The sequence below is a fragment of the Capsicum annuum genome, chromosome 9 (genome assembly GCF_002878395.1).
Source record: "Capsicum annuum cultivar UCD-10X-F1 chromosome 9, UCD10Xv1.1, whole genome shotgun sequence".
Taxonomy (NCBI): domain Eukaryota; kingdom Viridiplantae; phylum Streptophyta; class Magnoliopsida; order Solanales; family Solanaceae; genus Capsicum; species Capsicum annuum.
Window position 1 is genome coordinate 650448 of NC_061119.1, and position 23352 is coordinate 673799.

General features: G+C 32.4%; 2 protein-coding genes across 4 annotated transcripts; one reads left to right on the top strand and one right to left on the bottom strand.

The window, feature by feature from the left end:
• The first annotated feature begins 779 nt into the window (after window positions 1-779).
• Window positions 780-6126, top strand: LOC107843271 (vacuolar protein sorting-associated protein 55 homolog). Of its 3 annotated transcripts, none has more exons than XM_016687541.2 (5): window positions 780-915; window positions 3025-3076; window positions 3428-3467; window positions 3571-3655; window positions 5608-6126. In XM_016687541.2, the coding sequence occupies exons 2-5, from the start codon at window positions 3044-3046 to the stop codon at window positions 5789-5791; spliced, it is 342 nt and encodes a 113-aa protein (XP_016543027.1). In that variant the 5' UTR covers window positions 780-915; window positions 3025-3043; the 3' UTR covers window positions 5792-6126. The 3 variants fall into 3 exon arrangements, with proteins under 3 accessions (XP_016543027.1, XP_047251859.1, XP_016543028.1); XM_047395903.1 differs by having other exon boundaries at window positions 899-2283; XM_016687542.2 differs by lacking the exon at window positions 780-915 and adding an exon at window positions 2297-2950.
• A 3180-nt stretch (window positions 6127-9306) lies between these two features.
• On the bottom strand, window positions 9307-15674 carry LOC107842278 (NAC domain-containing protein 90). Its single transcript, XM_016686034.2, has 3 exons — window positions 15396-15674; window positions 13292-13566; window positions 9307-9867 (listed from the first exon to the last, which is right to left on the bottom strand). The coding sequence occupies exons 1-3, from the start codon at window positions 15571-15573 to the stop codon at window positions 9541-9543; spliced, it is 780 nt and encodes a 259-aa protein (XP_016541520.2). The 5' UTR covers window positions 15574-15674; the 3' UTR covers window positions 9307-9540.
• Between the last annotated feature and the right edge of the window lie 7678 nt (window positions 15675-23352).

Sequence of the window (23352 nt, forward strand, 5' to 3'; positions counted from 1 at the left end):
AACATGATTTAGTCGATTAGATGTTTAAGAACACTACAAATATTAAATACAAATATATAAACAAAAAATAATGATAAGATGAAATGTACCTCTAGAAAAACACTCACACTGAGTTGCCAGATTTTTTTTCCCCTACGGTATCGTAAAAATCACCCTAAGCAGACTAATCTAGGGTTGAATGTGTTTGGGAAAGACATTGTTTACATCGAATAAATAATACTTAGATGCAATTTAGGCCGTTTGATTAAAAGAAAGCTAACGGTTGAGATCTAAAAAATGGTACAGTAGCGTGGATTGGCGAATTATAAATGAATGTGTCCGATCATTCATTAAAAGTTATTATCATAAATCTTGGTTTCTTAAAACATCTCCACTTAAATTGACTTGTTATTGCTTTATATATGAACTTTAAAAATGCCTCTAGACTTTAAACCAATTAATTTCTCTGTACGTGCATTGTACGTGTCTGTTGAGTTATGTAATAAACAGTTTTGTAGAATACATCTACTTGTCAATTTTTTAACAAGATCTACAAGTCTCATTTAAATTTATAAAAACCACTTTTATCATTTTCTCGAGCAAAATACAACTACTATTCCCCTCAATTTTCAAGATTTTAACCGCTAATTTATCGCCGACAAGGTGAGAGTTGGCAAAAGAAGAACATTTGGGGTCTTTAAAGAGTGATTCCAAACATCCAAGCTCCAAAAGACAAAACAACAAAGTATTGGGGCAACTTTTAAATAAATACTATTTACAGGGTCCAAAATAGAAAATACATCCAAAATTTATAAGCCCAAATTTTTACTGCTTTCTTTCAGTTTACAGTTCAAGAATCAGATTTTGGATCAGCAAAATTTTCTTCCTATTTTACCCCTTCAAATTTAACCATAAGAATGGCGATGACCATTGAAGGTACAATCTTTTTGCTCCCTAATTACAATTTTGTATTAACAATAAACCCCTTTTAATTAATTTGTTTATTTTTTTTCTTTTTTTTTTTAGTTGTATTATTTTTGCTTTTTTCTAGTTATTGTATCAAAAGTTTGAGGTTTAAGGTTGTTGATTATTAGATTATGGTTGGTGGGGTTCTTTGTTTTGGGTTAATATAAATGGCTCAATTTTTTTTATTTTTTTTTGAATTCCTTTATAATTTTAGTGCAGCTGAAGTACTTATGATTAAACTTTTAGCTCCTGTTTGGCTGTAGATTTTGAAGTTGAAATTGGAAATTTGAGTTTTGGAATTTGAAGTTGTACTTGAACATGCATTTTACTAGGAAAACTTTGAAGTTTTGTGAGCCAGTCTTTGGGACTTGAAAATATTAAAGATCAATTTTTTTTATCAAATTCATGGTCAAACAGATATTTGAAGATAAATTTCAAAATTTGATCCAAAATTATTGCCAAACACTAGCTTAGGCTTATGGTTCAAAAAAGTTCACATCTTTCAGTTTCTTCTTTGCTTTTTGATGGCAATTCAAGATTCATTCATGACACAATTCTAGTTTATTACAGCTGAAATGCTTCTAATTAAAGATTTAAGCTCATGTTTGGCCGTAGATTTTGAAATTGAAACTTGAAAATTTGAGTTTTTGAAGTTGTATTAAGCTGTATTAGGATATGCATTTTTCACTCAAAAAGAAAATTAATTGAAGTTTCGTGAGTGGAAGTATCGAAAACCCAAAAACTGGTTTGAGCTAGTGTTTGGGAACTTGAAAATATTTGAAGATCAGATTTATCAAATTTCATGGTTAAATAGATACTTGAAGATAAATTTTCAAATTTGATCCAAAATTTATGACCAAACACTAGGTTAGGCTCATGGTTCAAAATGTTGAAATCTTTAGATTTCTTATTTGCTTTTTGCTGGCAATAGAATTCTTGATTCATCCATGTCCAAGTTCTAGTCTTTTGAGTTCTTTAGTAATTTTACTACAGCTGAAATACTTCTGATTAACATTTTGGCTTAAGGTTTCAAAAAGTTTGCATTTTACATAGTTATTCTTTGCTTTTTACTGACAATGGAGTTCTTATCAAATCTTTAATTATGGGCGGGAGTGGCAGCTTATGATATGTCTAATCATTTTCCTTTTCACCAAGCTTGATTCTCGAGTTAAAAAATAATAATTTGAAGCTTGATTCTTGAGTTAAAAAAGACTTGCAATAGAATTTGAGCAAGTTGCATTGTATTATCAAGAAGAACTGAACTGCAGAGAGTTCACATAGATCCAAACATCATTTAAGCGGATGTAGAATGGACACTTGGCTATCCGATTGCAGATGGTAAGCTGACCTATGGTGCAATTCAACTTGCCAGTGTTGCTTTGGTAGATAAGTTATTATTGGCTGTGTCAAAACACATGGAAGCATAGGAGAACTCGCAAAATGTGTCAGGTTTTAGGAGAGCAACACATCTTAGAGATATGAGCTAAAGTATGTCTTCAGTTTGCTTCTGAAATTGAACTAAAAAATTATGATAAGGGTATTGAAGTTTAATGTTTCATCCTCTAATGAGTGGTGGCTGCTTCTGCCATTTGTAAGTACGACCAGCATGTGGCTGTAGATCGTGGACTATGACTACTTCTTACTCTTGACTTCTAATAAAACCGTGATCCTCATTTGTAATTAGTAACAATCCAACTTGTTAATCAATAGAAATCCAATAATTTCCGAACTGATTAGTCTACTCAATAACTGTGTCTTTCTGGCTAGACCGGGATGACTAAAGAAGGGCTTTGCTTATTTACTCGATGTTTCTCTTTGGCTCTTCTATTTACAAATGATGGTATCATCAAAATGATTTATTTTGATCATATTTCTAATTTAATGTAACTCGTTAACTTTAAATTGTCGAATCTCATTGTGTTCATACTATTACTAACTTTATTTTTTTCTGGTCCTCTGTGTCACCTTTATGGTTCACTTGCTGTTTTCACTTCTCGGATAAAGTGTAAGTGATTCAACTAATATTTGCCATTGGTTTGTATTTCTGGTAGACTGTTTCTGATATAATGTCTGATCCAGGCTTGCGGGGCTTGCTTTCATGTTCTCTTCCAGCATCTTGTTACAGATTCTGGTAGGTCTTATAAATGTTTTCCTACGTGATGAGCGTGTATCCCTAGGTTGTGCAAGTACCAATAAATTTAGTGTATTGCTTGTATAGTAACAAGTTAAATTAAGGTTATCTACTTTCTCATTACCCCCTGTATAGTGTATACCGCCAATAACCCCCCAGCCCCCACCCCCCAACCACCACCACCACAAACGCATTACCATATTATACGTGTTTTGTGTGTAAACAAGAGGATCATTCTGTTTGCTTTTTGTGCATATAATCTATTTTTTTTCTTTTAAAGTAAACAGTGCCCTGTTGGTCTTATCCAAAGAGTTAATTTTAATGATTTTGCTTCAATATTGTTTCTTGTAGGCTTGTGCTTTATACAACAACTGGTGGCCGCTGTTATCTGGTATGTGAAAGAAATGTTATCTATGTAGTTGGCTTATTTCTGTTTTTTAAGCTGAGTAAGCTCTAATTGTTGGCTAACTAAGAAGCGTACTTGGTTTTGGCAGCTCTTATGTATGTTGTGGTCCCCATGCCATGCTTATTCTTTGGCGGTGGATCAACACAGTTCCTAATAAGTCGAGATGGCGGCGGGTAAGATACTTTTACGATGTGCAGAAGTTTATTGAACCTCCTTCTCTCATGAATTTCTTATGTACTGCTGTAAGAAGTGCTTTCTTTACTTATGAAAACTGGGGATAAACTCTGTCTTTTGTGATGTCGAATAAAGCTGCGGGGTGAGTTAAATGGAAGGGGTACTATATTTCATTAGCCCGTACAGCATTTTAATCCTTTCAAATCATATCGTGGTTTGTTCTATTATTTTCCATCCATTTCTTAAATACATGTTCTAGGTCATGTTCACTTTAAACTCAGAGGTTATATGACTTCTTATTTGATTCTCGTTCATGCTTCATTCATAGAATAATTCGGCTCTTTCTTGAATTGAAAGATACTTGTGAACCATTAATTACTGAAGAAGACTGCTTATATATATTATATGTAGGATTTAGTGATTGCTAATTTGACCGGTCACGTCATTGTTGGAGATTGTCTATCTGCGAAAACTGTGTAATGTTAGTGTTACTGCATTAATAAAATTAGATTTCAGATGGTAAACATTGCATATCAGGGAAACTGGTAAGTGGTATGAAGTACGGATGATTAGGACGTGTGAAGTATGTGTTCCGATAAAAGATGACCTTGCTGCACCCACCAACATGAATGTGAAAATCGACATTCATCTGTTGCTTGTTTTATGATTAAAAACTACATTTTACAATATCTTTATATAATGTGATTCAGTTTGGACTTTGGAATACTTCGAAATAAAAGTCATTTAACTTATATACCAGAAGTCAAGGTTAGACTATAAGAATTCAGGAATGTTATTATGTTTAAAAAATTTGCCTTAAGATTTTTTTTTTTTTTGATAACCGTGGTGTGCGGGCCAGCTTAAGCGCACCTCGACTACTTCCACGGGATACCTGCCACCTCCGACCGGCAACAGTTGTGAGGTACTCTGTGTGCCAATGGTAGAACAGATGGAAAGAAATCACCTAGTGTTCGTCTCTGTTGGGAATTGAACCTGAAACCTCATGGCACTCAACCTAACTTCATTGAACCACTAGGCTAGACTGAAAGGATTGGTTGTATTTCTTTTACTCGTGATGCTTTAATAGCTTGGTTGGCCAAGCTTCTAGTAAGTCAACAGTACTTATTTAAGAGAATTTGTATTTGACCAAGATTTTGGAAAAGTATATTTTCTTTTAATTAGTAACAGAAGGTGTAAAACACAGTGTTTCCCCGGTAGCGCTTTTGGAATATTAGTCAAACACAAATTGCTGCTCTCATATTTGCAGAAGTGCTTTTCAAACTGAATTATTTCTCTCCACTTCTGAAAGAAACAAGACGAACAGCATACCAATGCAATCCTATAGCTGGAGTCTGCAGTGGGTATTGTTTCCGATAGCCCCACGGCTCAAGTAAAGCATAATAAAATCAACTATGGAAAGGAAAATACAGTATTGGCACAGCCATGTTAAACATAATGAAGAAAAGAACAACAACAACACATAATACGGTATCGAAGCAAAGGAAACAACAAGCAATAAAAAAATCGAAGAACAAGATACTAGTATGTGAGTACTGATAAGAAAACTTATTAACAGACTAGACAGTGCTCGACTATTTATCGACTTTCTACCTAATCTTGACTTCTAACAAAAAACACTCGTTCAAAATAGCAGATTTTGAAAGCTTGGTCCAACATGCTATATATATGTTTTATCTATGATTTGATGTTTTAGTGATCGTATGTTGCTCGAACTCTTCAAAAATGTCAGCAGGTGCGTGTTGGATTCTCCAAAAGCAGTGTATTTTTAGAGAATCTGACAAGGGTGCGGCATCGAAAGTGAAGAGTCCGCGCAACATAGTTAGTTTTACTTTATGAAGACCTCCTCCTTTCTTGTTTTTTGCTATCTTTTGTTGCGTACTTCTCGCCAAATCCTTCTCATGTCAGGCCTTTTCGTTTTTCATCTTTGCAGCTGGATAGATGCCGCTAAATTCTTAACTGGTGCATCAGCCGTGGGAAGCATAGCCATTCCCATTATTCTCAGGCATGCAGATCTTATCCAGACAGGAGCAATGTTCATTGAATTCGTCTCCTTCTTCATATTTGTCTGCACGGTCCTGTGTTTTCATCGCGCCAGTCTTGATGACGAGTGGTGATATATCAAAATCGAGGCATCGTGCTTCACATTCCTCGACTGTAATTATGTTGCATATATGGTTCCGACTAACAAGAAATGCAAACAAAGGTAGCGCGGAAAAGGAACCAATGGTAGATATGAAACTAGAAATCTTGCTTCGCGTTTCGCAATGTGTATAGCTTCGTCAAATGTCAGATTCTTGATGTGAGAGTTTCTTTTCGTCGATGTTTGAACCTTTTGCTGATGGAACAAAGACCACATTTTTAGTTATCTGCATTCATAAATTTGCTAACAGATCATAAATCCTCAATCTTGTTGCCTAGTAATGTGAAGCATTCTGTGGATTTTTCTGCTTGGACTTGTGCTTATTTCAATTATACTTGGTGGATTTTCAGAACTCCATTTAGTTGAATTAGCCCCTCGCATAAATGTAAGGTGAGGCTGCGTGCGTACAATAGACCCTTGTGGTCCGACCTTTCCCGTACTCCACTCCGCGCATAATGGGAGCCTCCAAACGCCACGCCTTGAGCTTGACCATCTATACTTTTTTTTTTCGTGGTTTCCGGGTGTCGCTTTGCGAACTTGACTAGCTGTACCCACCACCGGGTCCTGCTGTTTCAAGGCGGGTCCACCACGGGCCTCGGAGACGCGGCCGGTTTGTAATGCCTCCAGTGGCCCTACTGGGGCTCGAACTCGAACTCGAACTGGCGACCTGAAGGACCGTCCTCAGGCCTTTACCAGCCGAGCTACCTCTCAGGGTTTGACCATCTATACTGTATTTGCTAAATTACATGTAAATATTTTGAGATAATATTTTTTTGCTAACTTATCAAACACTAGAAAATAAATAAAGAAACTCATTTTACAAGAAAACATTTGCTATATTGTCGAAGCTAAATATAGACGTATTGACTTTGTCATTTTCTTACGAAAGCTCTATTAACTACAATAACAACATATTCTGTTTATTCAGTATAATTTCATAAGTGAAGTTCTATCTTTATGGAATAGAATGAACAAAGATTATTATAATCCCTAGAATAAAATAATATATACTCTTGCATTGTAAAAAAATATATATATAAACATGTATTCCTTATTTATTAATTAGAAGTTTGTTGGGAAATATATTGTATAATTAGGTAAAAGAATTCTTTTTATGTATATGTATTATTTATATATTAACTTTTCTTGACTTCTTCATTCGTTTACTCTTTTACATTTTGGTACATTTTTGGCTAAAAGTTGTAACTATAAATATATGTGTGTGTGCGCATAGTGGAAAGTAGCTATTAGGTTGGAACTAATTAAAGGACGCGCAAACTTGATTCAAACACTATGACTTAATATATACTTCCTCCGTACTATTTTAGTCGTCCCAAATTAAGATAACACGGTTATTAAGAAAAATAATAAATAACATGGTTAGTTTATCAGACCTCTATTAAATGATATTTATATTTTAATTTAAAGAAAAAATAATTAATGCAAAGGGTAAAATATGAAAAAAAATAAAAAATTGTCTTGTCTTGATAAGTAAAAAAGGACAAATAAAATAAGGACACCAGATTAGAAAATTTGGGACGAATAAAATAGGACGGAGGAAGTATTTTTTTATCAAATACAGTGATGTTAGAAGTTTTTAAAAAGTCAACGTGGAAAAAAACATAACTAAATAATTGTATAATTAATGTTTGGAATATTATTCAGTGACGAAGCTTTTACTGGGTCCTGTATATTATTAATTATGAAAGACAAATTAAAGATCTTAATTAGGTTGATGGTTGAACATTATTATTATTTCTATCTTCCTTTATAAGCAGAGTTCGGCCAAATCCCATTCGACGAAAAAATATACTATTTATACATGATTAAAATTATTTTTTTATGTGGTTATAGTAGGTGTTGAACCCCCTTTCGACTAAGTTTTCTTTGAATATTGAACCCCCTTAGTTAAAATCGTGGTTCCGCCTCTATTTATAAGGTGCCAACTTTTAGACACATTTTTACAAACCTCAGAGCATTTCACTGTCCTGACAGGATTGCATCAGGGATCTACTCTTAGTCCCTTTTTGTTTGCGTTAGTAATGGATGTGTTGACGCGGCATATCCAAGGGGAGGTGCCGTGGTGTATGCTTTTTGCAGACGATGTAGTCCTGATAGATGAGACTCGAGGGGGTGTGAATGACAAATTAGAGTTGTGGAGGCAAACTCTGGAGTCTAAAGGGTTCAGGGTGAGCAGAACCAAGACAGAGTATGTGGAATGTAAGTTTAATGACGTGAGGCGGGAGAATGAGGTAGTAGTGAGGATAGAAGCACAGGAGGTAGGGAAGAGGGATAAGTTCAAGTATCTCGGGTCCGTGATCCAGAGTAACGGTGAGATTGACGAGGATGTCTCGCACCGTATTGGGGCGGGATGGATGAAGTGGAAACTCGCATCGGGGGTGCTGTGTGATAAGAAGGTGCCGCCCAAGCTTAAAGGCAAATTCTATAGGGTGGTAGTCCGTCCGGCCTTGCTGTATGGAGCGGAGTGTTGGCCAGTTAAGAACTCCCACATCCAAAAAATGAAGGTGGCAGAAATGCGGATGTTGCGCTGGATGTGTGGACTGACCCGAGGGGATAGAGTTCGGAATGAGACTATCCGGGAGAAGGTTGGTGTGACTTCAGTGGAGTGTAAGATGCGGGAAGCACGATTGAGATGGTTCGGACACGTGAAGAGGAGGGGCATGGATGCCCCGGTCCGTAGGTGTGAGAGGCTAGCGTTGGATGGTTTTAGACGGGGTAGAGGTAGACCGAAGAAGTACTGGGGTGAGGTGATTAGGCGGGACATGGAACAGTTACAGCTCACCGAGGACATGACCCTAGATAGGAAGGTCTGGAAGATGCGAATTACGGCAGAGGATTAGGGCCAGTTCGGGTCGCTAGTGTAGGGAATTAATTGGTGGGGGTGTATTCCTGTTATGATTCTGTATTCAGTGTTTCGTGTTCCGTGTTCCATGTTTATTACGAATCTGTGTGCTTTCCTCTGCTTTATATTCCTGCATTCCTGCTTTACTCTGTTTTATATTCCCTATGGGTGCCGTATCTATGTTATGTCATCTGCTGCTGTGCTGTACTATGTGTTTGTGTGATATCTCGTGACTTGAACCGGGGGTCTTTCGGAAACAGCCTTTCTACTTCATCAGAGGTAGAGGTATGGACTGCGTACATCTTACCCCCCCAGACCCCACTAAGTGGGAGTACACTGGGTTTGTTGTTGTTGTTGTTGTTGTTTTACACACTAAATACAAATAAGCATGCATTTAAGATAATTAAAAAGAAATATAAACGTAAATATTTCCTATTTCTCACATGCATATATAAATATATATATATACCATTGCCTAATACTCTAATATTCAAATAGTTCGATCCATTTGACTAGCGTTCATAAAAAAGGAACTCAACGCGTACAAAAAGAGTATTAACAACGTTCGAATAGATATATACTCCAATAATTTCACTCAAATTATTTTCAACAACAATAGAGTTATAGAAACCTAGTTCTCTTATTATCACAAAGGAGTACAATTTAATTTCTAAACTTTGAGATCTTATATAATATAATAAGAATTGATGGATATATTTAACCCTATTAAATCCATCAAGTCATTCGTAAAAAAAACAACAACAACATAAACTCATAGGATTTACACATGTTCCATATTGTTCTACTCTTGATTTATAAGTAGAAAAAATCATAATTGATCCTATTTAAATAATGATGAACTAATTATACATATAAATAAAATTCCAGTCATCAAAATCCCATAAGGGAGTTTCAGACAAATCATTGAAATTTCCCACTGGCTGTGAATTATTTTGATAATTATAACCAAAATGTTCTCCTGATGATGAACTTGTTCCAATTATATTATTATTATTATTATTATTATTATTATTATTTGATGGTTCAGCCTGATTATGATCAACATTATTAATTAGTGGTTGATGAGGGGTTAATAATAATAATCCAGAACCAGCTGGCCTTCTATCAAATGCCCTAACACACTTTGATTTCTTGTAAACTCTGCACAAGCTGAATTCATGCCTCAACTGCATAAAAATTCAAAGAATTTGAGTTATATACGTACACTGATAATATAAAAAATAAATATATATTCAAACAATTGTTTTCGCTAAGTATTTAATCGATAATCTGGTAAAATATGATGAGTCACAGCATGCTATAACAAAGGTTAACATCATTCATCGATATATAGTTGTGGAAACAATCTCTTACACTAATATAAGATAATGCTACAGTATATAATAAGAGTCGTAGTACGTATGACGGGGACTTAGTGCATTAGCTTGCCTTTTTAACGTTCATTGATATGTGAGAAAATCTTTACGCTCTATGTTAGTATGCATGATTATAGGCAAATCTCTTTGTAAACATTAGAGATAAGCCCTTGAACGATGGTCAAAGTTGCTACGACATATTCGAACTTCACAGGGATTCTATTACCCCGGACTCAATTTTAACATATTTTTGTGCTGATTTGACATCTTTTTATTATATTAAATGGGGCTCACATCAAAGGTGTCATGTCAGCTAAAAAAAGTCGACAAAAGGTGTCACATCAGCTAAAAAAATTGACAAAAATATGCTAAAATTTAGTTCAAGGAGGTAAAAAGACTCCTGTGAAGTTAAAATATATCGTAGCAAATTTGATCATAGTTCAGAAATACTAGATGCTCTAATCTAAACATTAATTGATAATCTGATAAAAATAGTGACATGCTGTCACGCATTGACAATATATATACACTAGTCAGTGCACACAACTTGAATCCAAATTCTAAAGACTTTAGGTTATATGTTATAGTGGTGCAAAAAGTATTTACACACATGTAAATTTCTTGATAAATATTATTGGTGACTCACATGCTAAATATCAACACTTCCAACAATATATAAAATTGAAGGTTACAATCAAGAAATAGAGATATGTCAATTTTAAAATATTAAGATGAGCAAGAATTAATAACATATATAGTGTAGCCCTATTTTTCATGTGTGGTGTACAAACAGAATTTCATTTGTTAATATCATGTATTGTCTTTATCAACAAAAATTCTTATAAATAGTGGGGAAAACAAGAAGAAGATAATAATCATGAAGAAGCATATGCCAAACACTAGCTGATACCTAGTTAAAAACAAACAAATAATCCATAGATAGCTAGCTAGTTAATTCTTTTGTCCCCCCTCTGTAACAATATATTCAAACAATCAATCATTTTTCTAGGGTCCATGTATGATATGATCCCTGTTGAGAATATAATAAAATAAATAAAAATATATTTTTACTAGCGGTAAAATCATTACACATCGTTGAAAAGAATTTTTATATACTTGGTCATGAAAAAAACGAGGTGATAAGCACCTTTCACCTCCAATATTAAGATTGTAAATCTGAAGTTATCCAAGAATTAAGTAAAAAGGTGAGAGCTTTCAGAATGAGGTTTAAAGAATTCTTTTTAAAAAAAGAAAAATCAGATTTACGAATGAGGGAGTGTATTGAAAATATATGCTTTAATTTTTAATCTGTTTAAAAAAACACTAAAAATTAAAATTGAAATTAGCTACAAAATTCGTCGTTGATCCACTAAATTAAATTTGTTGTTTTAAACTTCTTACTTTACCTCTAACTAGATGATTTATAGTTTTTTTTTTGGTTTCTCATTCAGTGTCTGATATCAACATTGGAGCTTCGACTAATTCGAATTGTGCATTGTAGGGCCCATTAAGGGGATAGCGCTCCCAATAGAATTTTCTCCATACCCAGGGCTCGAACCCGAGTCCTCTGGATTAAGGGTGAAGCAGTCTCATCACTGCACTGTGCATTGTAGGGCCCATTAAGGAGATAGCGCTCCCAATAGAATTTTCTCCATACCCAGGGCTCGAACCCGAGTCCTCTGGATTAAGGGTGGAGCAGTCTCATCACTGCACCACAACTCATGTTGGTAGATGATTTATAGTTACATACGGAGTACATAAATAATTAATTAGTATATTTTAGATTATAATTTTTTTAGAAAAATGCTTTATTTCCATGTTGAACTATACGCGAAAAGGTTGAGACACACCCGAACTTTAGGAGGGTCCTATTAATCCATGGACTAATTTAAATCGTATTTTTGACAATAACCTTAGTACCTAAGTGGCACATACGTGGCACACACGTGTGCCTACATGAATCCTTCAGTGTGTTGTACCACGTATGTACCACGTAGATACTAAGATTGTCAAAAATACGATTTTAATTAGTTCAGAAGGTAATAGAACCCTTCCTAAAATTCGAATATGTCTTAGCTTTTTTACGGATGGAAATAAAGTATTTTCTCTATTTTTTTTAAAGTTGTTTTTCCTAACAAATGTCATCACATGATCTGTTCAAAGAAATGATTAATGAAGTACAACATTTTGTTATTATGGTTTCTTGTCAGAAGCACCTTCAATCATCACATATAACCAAATTTCATGAACCAACTCATTGGTATAGCACTTGTAGAAAAGAACAATATTACATGCTCTTGTATCAACCCTCAAGATTATCTGTCTTTTTCATCTCATATTAGAAAGAGCAGACTTTTATTTGATTAATAATGTCTCAACACAACTAGTTGCAATTTTTATACTCCCTCCATTTCATTTTATTTTATGTGTCGTTATTTGATCGGACACGAAGTTTAAGAAATAAGGAAAGACTTGATAATATTTTCTAAATTATCCTTTATCAAAAAAATATGCTACTCCCTAGCTCCGTTTCAAAAAGAGTGACCTAGTTTGACTTGGCACGGAGTTTAAGAAAGTAAAAAAGACTTTTAATTAATAATATTCCTGTGGTCTTAAATTAAAGTTGTATCAAATATACCAAAATGTCCAATCTTGTAGTCTTAAGCATGCCACGTGTAAAATTGTGTCTTTAAATAGTTAACAAATAAGAAAATATGACATTTTTTTGGGGACGGACCAAAAAGAAAATGATAACACATAAAATAGAAAGGAAGGAATAATTATCTTTTATGGGACATGAGACGACAATATAAAAATTCAATCAATTTTTATAGTTATCTTTTACACAAATAATTCGCTTCATGTAAGACCGTCCTTCAAAGAGGAAGAACTTCCTAGGAAGGAGGGAATAGTTATCTTTTATGTGACACGAGACGACAATATAAAAATTCAATCAATTTTTATAGTTATCTTTTATACAAATAATTCGCGTCGTGTAAGACCCATCCTTCAAAAAGGAAGAACTTCCTAGAATGATCTTTTTTCATTTTCAGAGTTCAAATTTGAGATCTTTATTTAAGGATGAAGCTAGTAATCTTATCCATCCCACCACAACCCGGCCGTGAGGATCGTTATATTAAATTTAAAACTAATGATAAAAACCTAGGAGTATACTATATATACAACTAGTTAAAAACCCTAGCTAATTATTGTTTTTTAGGGTTGGAAAACTAACCTTTCCATCATCATCAGTAGTAGCTTTATACTCATTCATCTTCCATTGTGTTTTCTTTCCATTTGGAGCTCTTCCTTTATAGAAGACCATAGTTCTTTTGCCTCCAATAATTCTATTATTTGATGATGAGTATACATAACCAGGTGTACCAGTAGCTTTCCAATACCCATGTGTTGTTAGTCTTGTTGGTCTTCCACCTCTAGCCTCCCTATCTTGTATTGGAATGAAGAAAAACCATTGCTCACTGTCATGTTTGATCACTTCTCCTGCCATTTCTGCATGTTCATTTTCAACAAGAATCAATAAAGTAGTGTTGGGGGTCTATCGGAAACAGCCTCATCTATACCTCTTCGGAGGTAGTGGTATGAGCCGAGGGTCTATCGGAACCAGCCTCGATCTCTACCTCTTTGGAGGTAGTGGTATGGACTGCGTACACTTTACCCTTGATCCCTAGACTCCACCATGTGGGAATTAATTAATACACTGGGTATGTTGTTGTTGTATAAAGTAGTGTTAAAAAGAAAGAGCTTAACGTACAATTCCATGAACTACGATAACAACAATATATTCGATGTGATCTCACAATAGCAAGTGATGTCTAGGGAGGATGGTATACATGTACAATTCAGGGGTGAAGCCACACTTTGTTCGGCAGGAAATTATACTATTTATATATCACTAAAATAATATTCATTTTCAAGAATCATATTTAGAAAAAAGAAGTGTATTAAAAAGAAAGAGTTTAACAATTCCATGAACTACGATAACAACGACAACATATTTGATGTAATTTCACAATCAGTGGCGGATCCAGGATTTAGAAGTGGTGGGTGCTCAGGAGGTTGGAACACGTATATTGATGCTCGAAGTTTTAAGGTTCTACTTGAAAATTAAAGCATCAAGCTATCTTCTTGGTTTACCGGGTGCTTTTCTAAACCTTATACCAATTTTTATATAATTATACCTAATCTGCCTCGAATTAACGGGTGTCGGAGCACCAAAAAATGGTCATAGGTCCGCCCCTACTCACAATACCAAGTGACGTCTAGGGAGGAGGGAGTACGTGTACATAACTTACCTCTATTTTGTGAAGATAGAGAGGTTGTTTTTGATAGACATAGACCCTCGGCTCAAGCAATTAAAACATAAAAATAAAATCAAATATATAAAGCAAATACAAAACAATTCTATGAACAAACAGTATAAAAAGATTTACATATACACTATATGTAGGCTGCGGTGAATTCAAGATTTTCGTCAAGAAGATTCAAATTAAAACTCACTAAATTTTTGCCCTATCAAATCACCGAAATGATAGTATATAATTGCATGTTGTGCTATAATTATTGAAGATAAAATTAAGTATATATATAAAATGTGCTTAATACTTCTAATAGCTTAAATTTTAGATGAAATAATCACTGACTAACCTAAAATCCCAATTTATAACATTCTACAGTAGGTCAGAATGCACTAATATTGTAAAAATTATTTAGGTTAGAATGTTAAATATATTTTTTTAAAAGGTTTTAACTCATGTTTGTTGCATGTTGAACCACACAAATCTAAATTATTCTTATGTCCTATAGTTTGAATTATCGATTCTTATAATTTTCAATTTAAATCTCAATATCTATAAAAAGAATCATCAAATCAATAAAAGGTTCATAAAATGAAGGTTAAATAACATGTAATTGATCTTTTTGATAGCAGAAACATGCTTGATATGATAATTAAACCATCATCATATAATAAAAATTGAACAAAAAGGCATAAACTTAATCCATGCTTTTCCAATTTAGAGAGAAATTAAAGTCTTTTCTCCACAAAATTACTCTTCAAGAATATTATGAAATCATAAACAAAAATTTCGAAATACCAAAAATTATTCATAATTTTTAGGGCTAAGACTTTCTCTGGATGGAAATTAATTTCCCAATTTGTTCATCTGGATCGATTGCTTCTAATAAAACAAACATCAGAGGAATTTAATTGAAAAATATATTGTATGAAATCTAGTTTTTAAAGAACATGAAATCATGACAAAAATAAACTAAGTTACCAATAAGTATGAGGAAAATTTATGATAAAGTAAATTGCAGACCTGGGAGTTGAGATGGATTGTATTGATAAATATTAATAACTGGTATAACACGTTGAATGTCATCAACTCTTTTTCCTTCAAGTTTATTTCTCAAATAAAATTCCACCAATTCTTCTTCAGTTGGATAAAATCTATATCCTGGTGTTAACACATTATTAGCACAAGTAATATTCTCCATTTATTCAAATATATATAAATATTTCTCTCTATTAATTTTCTTAAAACTCAATAATAATCTTGACAATATATACTCTAGCTCACTCACTTAATTTTGTGCATGTCAAGGTTTGTTATTGCTTAGTATTTATAGAGTTAACAATGTGAGAAAAAAATAGTTTTTTTTTTCCTTGGGGGGTGGGGGGTAGGCAAGGAGAAGGAAAGGAGTGAAAATTAAAACGAGTGTGATAAGGAAACTTAGAAATTTCAAAGGCGTGTGAACATGAGGAAACATTAATACATTTTCCTTTTTTATTCTGCGACCAATAAGAGATAAGTAATCGTAAAATTAATTTTACCTTTGTTTGAGATAAAATACATGTTATAACTTTTATGGGGATTAGTTATTCCTGATTGCAATGTTATTTTTGTTCCACACCTTGAGGGAGGGATAATTAATTTTGAGATAATTAATCTCGGAATAACTCGTTTCCACTCAAAATTAAAGGAGACTACATGCATGTACATGTACATTCATTTATAAGGAAAGGAGGAATTAGTCAAGATACTTTAATCTTGCACATGCGTTTTTAAGAAAATTTTTTACTAGCAAATGAGTGAATAAAGTAGAAATTTTTTTTTGAGTGTTTTTTTTTTTTTAAATCTAGCAGGTAGCGAAATCAGAAATTTTATTAAAGGTATGTTCGATCCGATAGAAAATATTTCTTCAGAAAAATAAGTATATTTCTTCCTTATTTTATTATGTTAAAAGATATGAATATTTTTTAAAAAATATTTAATTTGTATATAATCTAGACAAATACTATAAGAGATAGGGTGTGACGGAGATGGGGTGAAGATGAGGTGCGTTGGTCGTGGGTGCATGGCGAGAACATAATCAATATGGAATGCCACTTGCGGAACGGAACTTGTTTTCCCTACTTTCACTACATACAGAAGTTATTTCTTCCACCAACACATTCATATATCGAGTAATTCTGTCCAATGAGATCTATACGAATGGGTAATTTTTTTCATATCAAAGAAAATATTTTTGAATTGGTTGTTGATCATGATATATGTTTCATCCTATGTTCTCAATGCATCATGTTGGGTTCGACATCGAGAGTGCGTCATGCGAAAGCTATTACTTGCAAACTATGAGACGATAAATCAGACGACAAAGAAAACAATACTAAAAGACATAAAATTATTATATGTTTTGACCAATTGACCTACATATTATAAAACCTAATATTTAAAAACATTAAATCTATTGGGAGAAATCTTCCCCTAAACAAAGATTCTTTAAAAGATTAATTCCTGAGATCTCTCATTAAAAATGAAATTGTACTTAATTAATTACCACACTCAACTAAAGTCCTTGGTTCCAATCTCCTCTATATCATCCCACTATAAAGATGAAAACATAGATATACTCAAAAAACCTAGATAGAATTTAGATATAGAACATTTAAATATAATTCAAAACTCCAACCCTAGGGTTTTATGTATACAACAACAACATATTCAGTGTATTCCCACCTAATGAGGTTTGAGGAGGATAGAGTGTACGCAGACCATACCACTACCTCAGATGAAGTAGAGAGACTGTTTCCGATAGACCTCCGGTTTAGAATCAATAACAGTATAACAAACACAAAACATAAATGCATATAAACTTGTACATGCAAAATAAACTAACAACGCTAGCCAAAAGCTAATACTAGAGCCACAAGATACTACTATATATCCGAAACCATAGACAACACTCCACCCACGAAGAAGAAACTTGAGAAACAAATAAAGAATGCCCCCCTACTGTTATCGACGTACTCCCACCCCTTGACCCTCTACCCTAATCCGCACATCCTCCACACCTTCCTATTAAGGGTCATGTCCTCCGTAAACTGTAATTGCCCCTAAAATAAAGAGAGACATAGAGAGGGACAAGTCTACCATATGATAATAATTAGCAAGCTTTTATACAATAATGGTTGGAAAAAGTTAACACTATTATATTACTATCATTTTAGCATAATTATATTAAGAGATTAAAAACTTTTTCAGTCAAGTTTTTCTTAAAAGCTTGCAAATACTTTTTTCAGTCAATTTTTTGTTTTACCAGGAAAAAAGAATGTAATTACTACATATTCAAGTCAATTTAAGGACCCGTACGTTTGTCTTTATAAAGACATGTCTAAATCCAAATTTAAGATATATATTATTAATATATATATACACACACTTAATTAATGATGTCCAACCATGATCATCTAAATGGTCAATGATGGTTGTTGGCGGTGATGAAAATTATGGTGGATAATAGTAAGAGCTAATTATACGTAGTTGGTGAAAAATAATGGAGTTAATTAATGTTGGTGATTGATTAACGATTGTTGTGGTAATAATTAAGTGTGGTTGATGATGATAATTGTAAATAGTGATTACTGATGATAGCAGCCACCGGCAAGTGACTAGTGAGTGAAAGTGAATAAAGTAACGATCAAATATATATCATCTTTGTTTGATGTTTTATCTTTCGTTTGTTTCAAAAAAATCTATCGACCAATTCTCCTATATTCTTTCTTTTTCCCTTGATTCTTTTTCGAGCGAAATGTAAAATTCTTAAACGTGTATATATATATATATATAGCATTTTATTAATATTAAGATTTTATTATGTATCGAAGTGAGTTATGACCAAAATTTTTATTTTTTTTTTAAAATAAGTTATTTGTAGTGTACAACATAAAATTGTCAAGAACTTAATTCTGTAGTATCTTTTAAAGTCATTCTTCAAAACAAAGAAAAAGCTCGTCAAGTGTTGAGAAATTTCTTTGCTTGACTATTTTTTCTTTTCACACTTTACTATATAATATAATATAATATAATATAATATAATATAATATAATATAATATAATATATATATACTAGACATTGACACGGGTCCAATATATGTGTTTTTTTTAATCTCAATTTGAGATTTATGTGACATAAATATAATTTAGATAATTAATTATTAAAATAATTTTAATTTTTAATTTTTATGATTTATAATACTTTTTCTTCTATTCTAGTTTAAGTGACACTGATATAATTTCGAAAGTCAACCTATATGGCACTAATATAATTTCGACAGTCAATCAAATGTTTTATGTTGACATATCATTTTGTGTCCATTTATGAAATATTATTAATTTTCTTATGTGACCTTAATAATTAATTAGGGTCATATAATAAAATCACCATTGAAGAAGCGAAGAAGACATGTCTTAAATGACATAACAACTAATTAGAAGTGATATAATAAAATTACTATAAAAAATACTTATGAAAAAAAAAATGGGCCTTTCATATAAGATATCAAGTTAATTTTTAAAAACTAAAAATTAAGGAATAATATAGTAAAATTACGATTGAAGTAGCTGAAGCAGTAAAAGCAGACATGTCGAAGACGTGCTGCTTATCCCACTTATATATATATATATATATATATATATATATATATATTATACCGCGTCAAATGCATGGAATCCTATTTAACGTCAAATAGGAATCTTTGTCACATCTTGTCTCCCTATTTTATTGTAATCAACGTCAATGTAAATTATTTTATACACTATATAATCAAATCATTCTTCACTTGTTATATCACATGATATGTATTATTTTTTGAAGTTACATAATTCACATTTAAAAAAAAAAATATAGTTGTAGATTTATATAAAAGTAGCACATTAATAGAAGTGAATGTCACGAAATACCGCTTCTTTCAAAAATATTTATTGTGTATCTATAAGTATATTATTTTCTCTGCGGCATGTGTGGAATTGATAACCCAAACCCTTCGTAGACTAAACTCTCTCATCCGAAAATGTGATTATATATATCTTTTATAAAAGGGTTAATTTATAAGTTGTTGTCAAACCCTAATATTTTCTACAATTAGAAGTCATTTGTCAACAATTAGATAGAAATTGTAGAAATAGAATTAAATAAAGTCCAATTAAATCAGTTGGTCAACCCTATGTTTGCGACTATAATACGTAAAATGTATTATTTCAACTCAATAATTAATAAGTAATACTTTAGGCAACTATAAATACATCTATAAAAAAAATAAAAAAATACCACTTTGCTAATTAAATATAGCGTAGACCAAACTGATTTAGTTGATTTTTTCAATTAGATAGAAGTTGTAGAAAATGGAATCAAATATTGGTCAACACTATGTTTAATTTGCGGCAACAATAGGTAATAATATAATAGTTCAACTCCAATAATTAATAAAAATTAAAAAAAAAAATGTGAAGGAGAATTGTAATATTAAATTATTATACTTGAAGTGGAAATTATTTAGTTTGTGGAGAGATTTATTAGCATTAATAAATGCTCAATCTCCTTTGACCATCTAAAGAGGAAATGGAAATTGTTTAAATTTGATAATTGATACCAATTTTAGTTATATGCATTAAGTTTTTTCCAACCTGTTTGGTAGGTACCACTTAAGCCGAATGTTTTATCAGAAATAATTTTTTTATCTCTATGAAATATGCGATAAAGTTTATGTACATTTTACGCTTCCAGACCCCACTTATAAAATTTGACTGCAATATCGTTGTTGTTGTTGCAGTAATGATCTGAAGAATGTATATATATATATATATATATGCCACTTTACTGTCTAGTTACCTATTAGACCGTAGGCATAGCTAAGGGATTCATTTGGACCTCTTTCATCCGAGAATTATTTAATATATAAGATTAAATATTTTTTTATGTATATAAATTAGATATTGTAAGAGCCTCTGGCAGAAATATAGGATAAGACTGCGTACAATACATCCTTGTGGTGAATCCTTTCCTCGAACACCGTGCATAGCGATAGTTTTAGTGTATCGGGTTATCCTTTTTTATTTTTATAAATTAGATACTGAATTTACTAAATTTTGTATCGTATTTAATTCTTTATATTTAACAAATTCTATCTTGGCCATTAAATAGACATACTATATAGTAGCAATTGAGTTTAACTGATATACATCAACAATATAAATAATTTTTATAGTATTAGATCATATTTACCTTAGGTAAACATTTTTATTTGAGGATTACCACTAATATAATTCGTAGAGAATAATCGTTGGGCTATAGTCCATGTTTTTCAAATTTTATATTAATGTTTGTTCGATAAAATGACGTTCACGAGCTATTTTTGAATATATCTCTATAATCGTTGATATAAAGTTTCAAGTTTTATAAGTGAAACGTTACGTCTAAATACTAATAAATGACTATTCATGTTGTTATCTTTATGGTTGTGATGATGGGCCACAGGCCTCATTTGGGGTATCCATGATAGAGGTTTCCTCTCTTGGGCCATTTGATATTGTTACGATAAATAGACGGATTGAGTTAAATTTAGATTATTAGTTAAAATAAAAAAGTTTTTAATCGGTCTAAAGCATATTTATGTTGAAATAAAATGGGTCGAAATAAGTTAAAACGATGAGTTATAATTTAATTCACTCAGCTTTTACTATCAAGGTTTAAATTCTTTGTATTTTTTTTTCTTTCTAAATTATTATTATCTGAGCAATATTTTTTTAAAAAAAAAACTCTGGCTATAACACATACCAAACGTAAAATATATTTTTAAATATATATTGACAAAGATTTTTCATAGAAGGATTCGAGCTACAAGTAAATATAATTTTTAAATAGATTAAATGGGAAAATTAACATGAGTTGAATTAATAATTGAACAAATTATTAACTCGTTTGGCAGTGAGTCGCATCTTCACAAGCTAATTTTCTCATCCCTAAATTCCTCATGCTTCGGCAAAAGTTATGCTTGTCGAATGTCATCTCAACGTTATTACATTTATGTATCACTTGATAGAGATGAATTTTATAAATATAAATTGAGAGTTTTAGTGTCCCCATCTAATTTATGAGTTGAACTTGGTTGATGTGATTGAAATTTCAAGTAGTGCATATAATGTTCCAATATTATGTGGTAGTCCATTATAATTTACAACCAATTTGTTTAGAGTTACTACTTAATTTATAGTAAACTCACTTGAACTTTATGGCAAGCTGATTAGTCGTTGATGAATGATTTCGTGAAAAGTTATTATGGATAGAAAACAACATATCGGACTAATTTTGTGGTTTTGAGTTAGCTGACTAAGAGCGGATAGGACGGGCAAAGAAAACAATATTGTTACGGCTTCGATTCATCAATGTTGAAATCTCAGTCACACACATTAATTTTTACCCCCATGAATTATGTGTAGATACGTGTTCACCAATAGATGTTCTTACTTTTTGTATTCATGTGCCTCGTCAATTAATAATTCTTTTCTTTTGTTATCAAACGGAACCAACAATAAAATTATTTTCAAGTTATTTCTAGCTCACCTTCGAGTTGACAAATCAAAATCATTAGTATTTGTGTGAAGATCTACTTATATTACACATCATCCTAAAGTGCAATCACGCAAAATGCTTCTCCTCTCCCACTCTTTTTTTTAACAATCGTGCTATTCGGTCCAATTTTCACATATCTCGATTAATTCCACGAGATGCCTCATACTTTTGTCCTTTTCTTTTCTTATGTGGGTGACTTTCACTTGCTTGGAAAAGGAAATTCATGAGAAATTGCTTCAAATTTTCTACCAACATCATCTTAGTGAACAAACAAATAATTGAGAATAGTCTTAATGGTATATGCTTCCTAATTTTCCACATATTAATTGCACATGTACCTCTTAACTTCACAAGAAAGAAAAATGCCAAGCAACTTCATGTGAACTACTAGTCATCGTCACGTCTAGACAGGGATGACAATGGAGCGAAACAGATACAAAAGCGAGCCAAGATGGAGCTTATTTAGGACAAGGGAAGAAAGCTTTTCAGAGATGAAGCTATAATCAATAAAGAATGAATAAAAATGAAAAATATGAAATGAAAATTCGTAAAATTGACCTTAACTATTCTTAATATTAGATTGAGGCGTGACATTTTACCTTTGTTGTGACCACAAATCTGAGCGTGATTTCCACTCTTTCAATTATTTAAAAAAAAAAAAAAAAAAAAACATGTTGGGAAAATCATAATCTTATTCCCTCCATCACTATAAAAAACAATGTACTTTTCAACATTTTGTCTTATAGTTAACATCTTGACCTTGAAGTCTCCACTGAAAAATTCCTTCTTATTTATCATGTCTAAGTGCAGATATTTGACTACAAAACAAAAACATCGTTTTTAACCCATCACCAATCACGTGTGCGCATAGGAATACATCTCTTTTCTGATAATCGTGGTGTTCGGGTCAACGTGCATACAACTCGATTAATTTTACGATATATCTTGTCATAGGTATTGGGTAACTTTGTCCGTCAAGCCTAGAAAAGATGGGAAGAAATCACCTAATATTTTTGTCTCTGATGGAAATTGGAAATTGAACCTTGAAACCTCATGGTGTTCAACCAGAGGCGGTCCTAGGTTTAAATTGGTGGTGCTCCGGCACCCATTAAACTCAACGCAGAATAGGTATAATTATATAAAAAAAATGTATCAAAATTGATATAAGATGAAAAAATACCCTTGAAAACAAAATGATAACGGGGTGTTTTGGTTTTCATGCAGAATCTCAAAGCTTTTTTAGGTGTATAAATAATAGTATTCATTACACAATCGTAGTGATATAACTCTTGGGGCTCGTTTGGTACGAAGGATAAGGAACAACTTATCCCAAAACCAAAGTTTAGAAGGCTAAGTTGTATCTTA

What these genes read in the sequence shown, in the direction of transcription:
- LOC107843271 (XM_047395903.1), top strand. Translation starts at nt 2,255, where the DNA reads ATGGACACTTGGCTATCCGATTGCAGATG. An exon ending in CTGGTGGCCGCTGTTATCTG is followed by an intron (nt 3,468 to 3,570) that starts GTATGTGAAAGA and finishes TGGTTTTGGCAG; the next exon opens with CTCTTATGTATGTTGTGGTC. An exon ending in ATAAGTCGAGATGGCGGCGG is followed by an intron (nt 3,656 to 5,607) that starts GTAAGATACTTT and finishes TCATCTTTGCAG; the next exon opens with CTGGATAGATGCCGCTAAAT.
- LOC107842278 (XM_016686034.2), bottom strand. Translation starts at nt 15,573, where the DNA reads ATGGAGAATATTACTTGTGCTAATAATGTGTTAACACCAGGATATAGA. An exon ending in CAATCCATCTCAACTCCCAG is followed by an intron (nt 13,567 to 15,395) that starts GTCTGCAATTTA and finishes ATGAACATGCAG; the next exon opens with AAATGGCAGGAGAAGTGATC. An exon ending in CTACTGATGATGATGGAAAG is followed by an intron (nt 9,868 to 13,291) that starts GTTAGTTTTCCA and finishes ATTTTTATGCAG; the next exon opens with TTGAGGCATGAATTCAGCTT.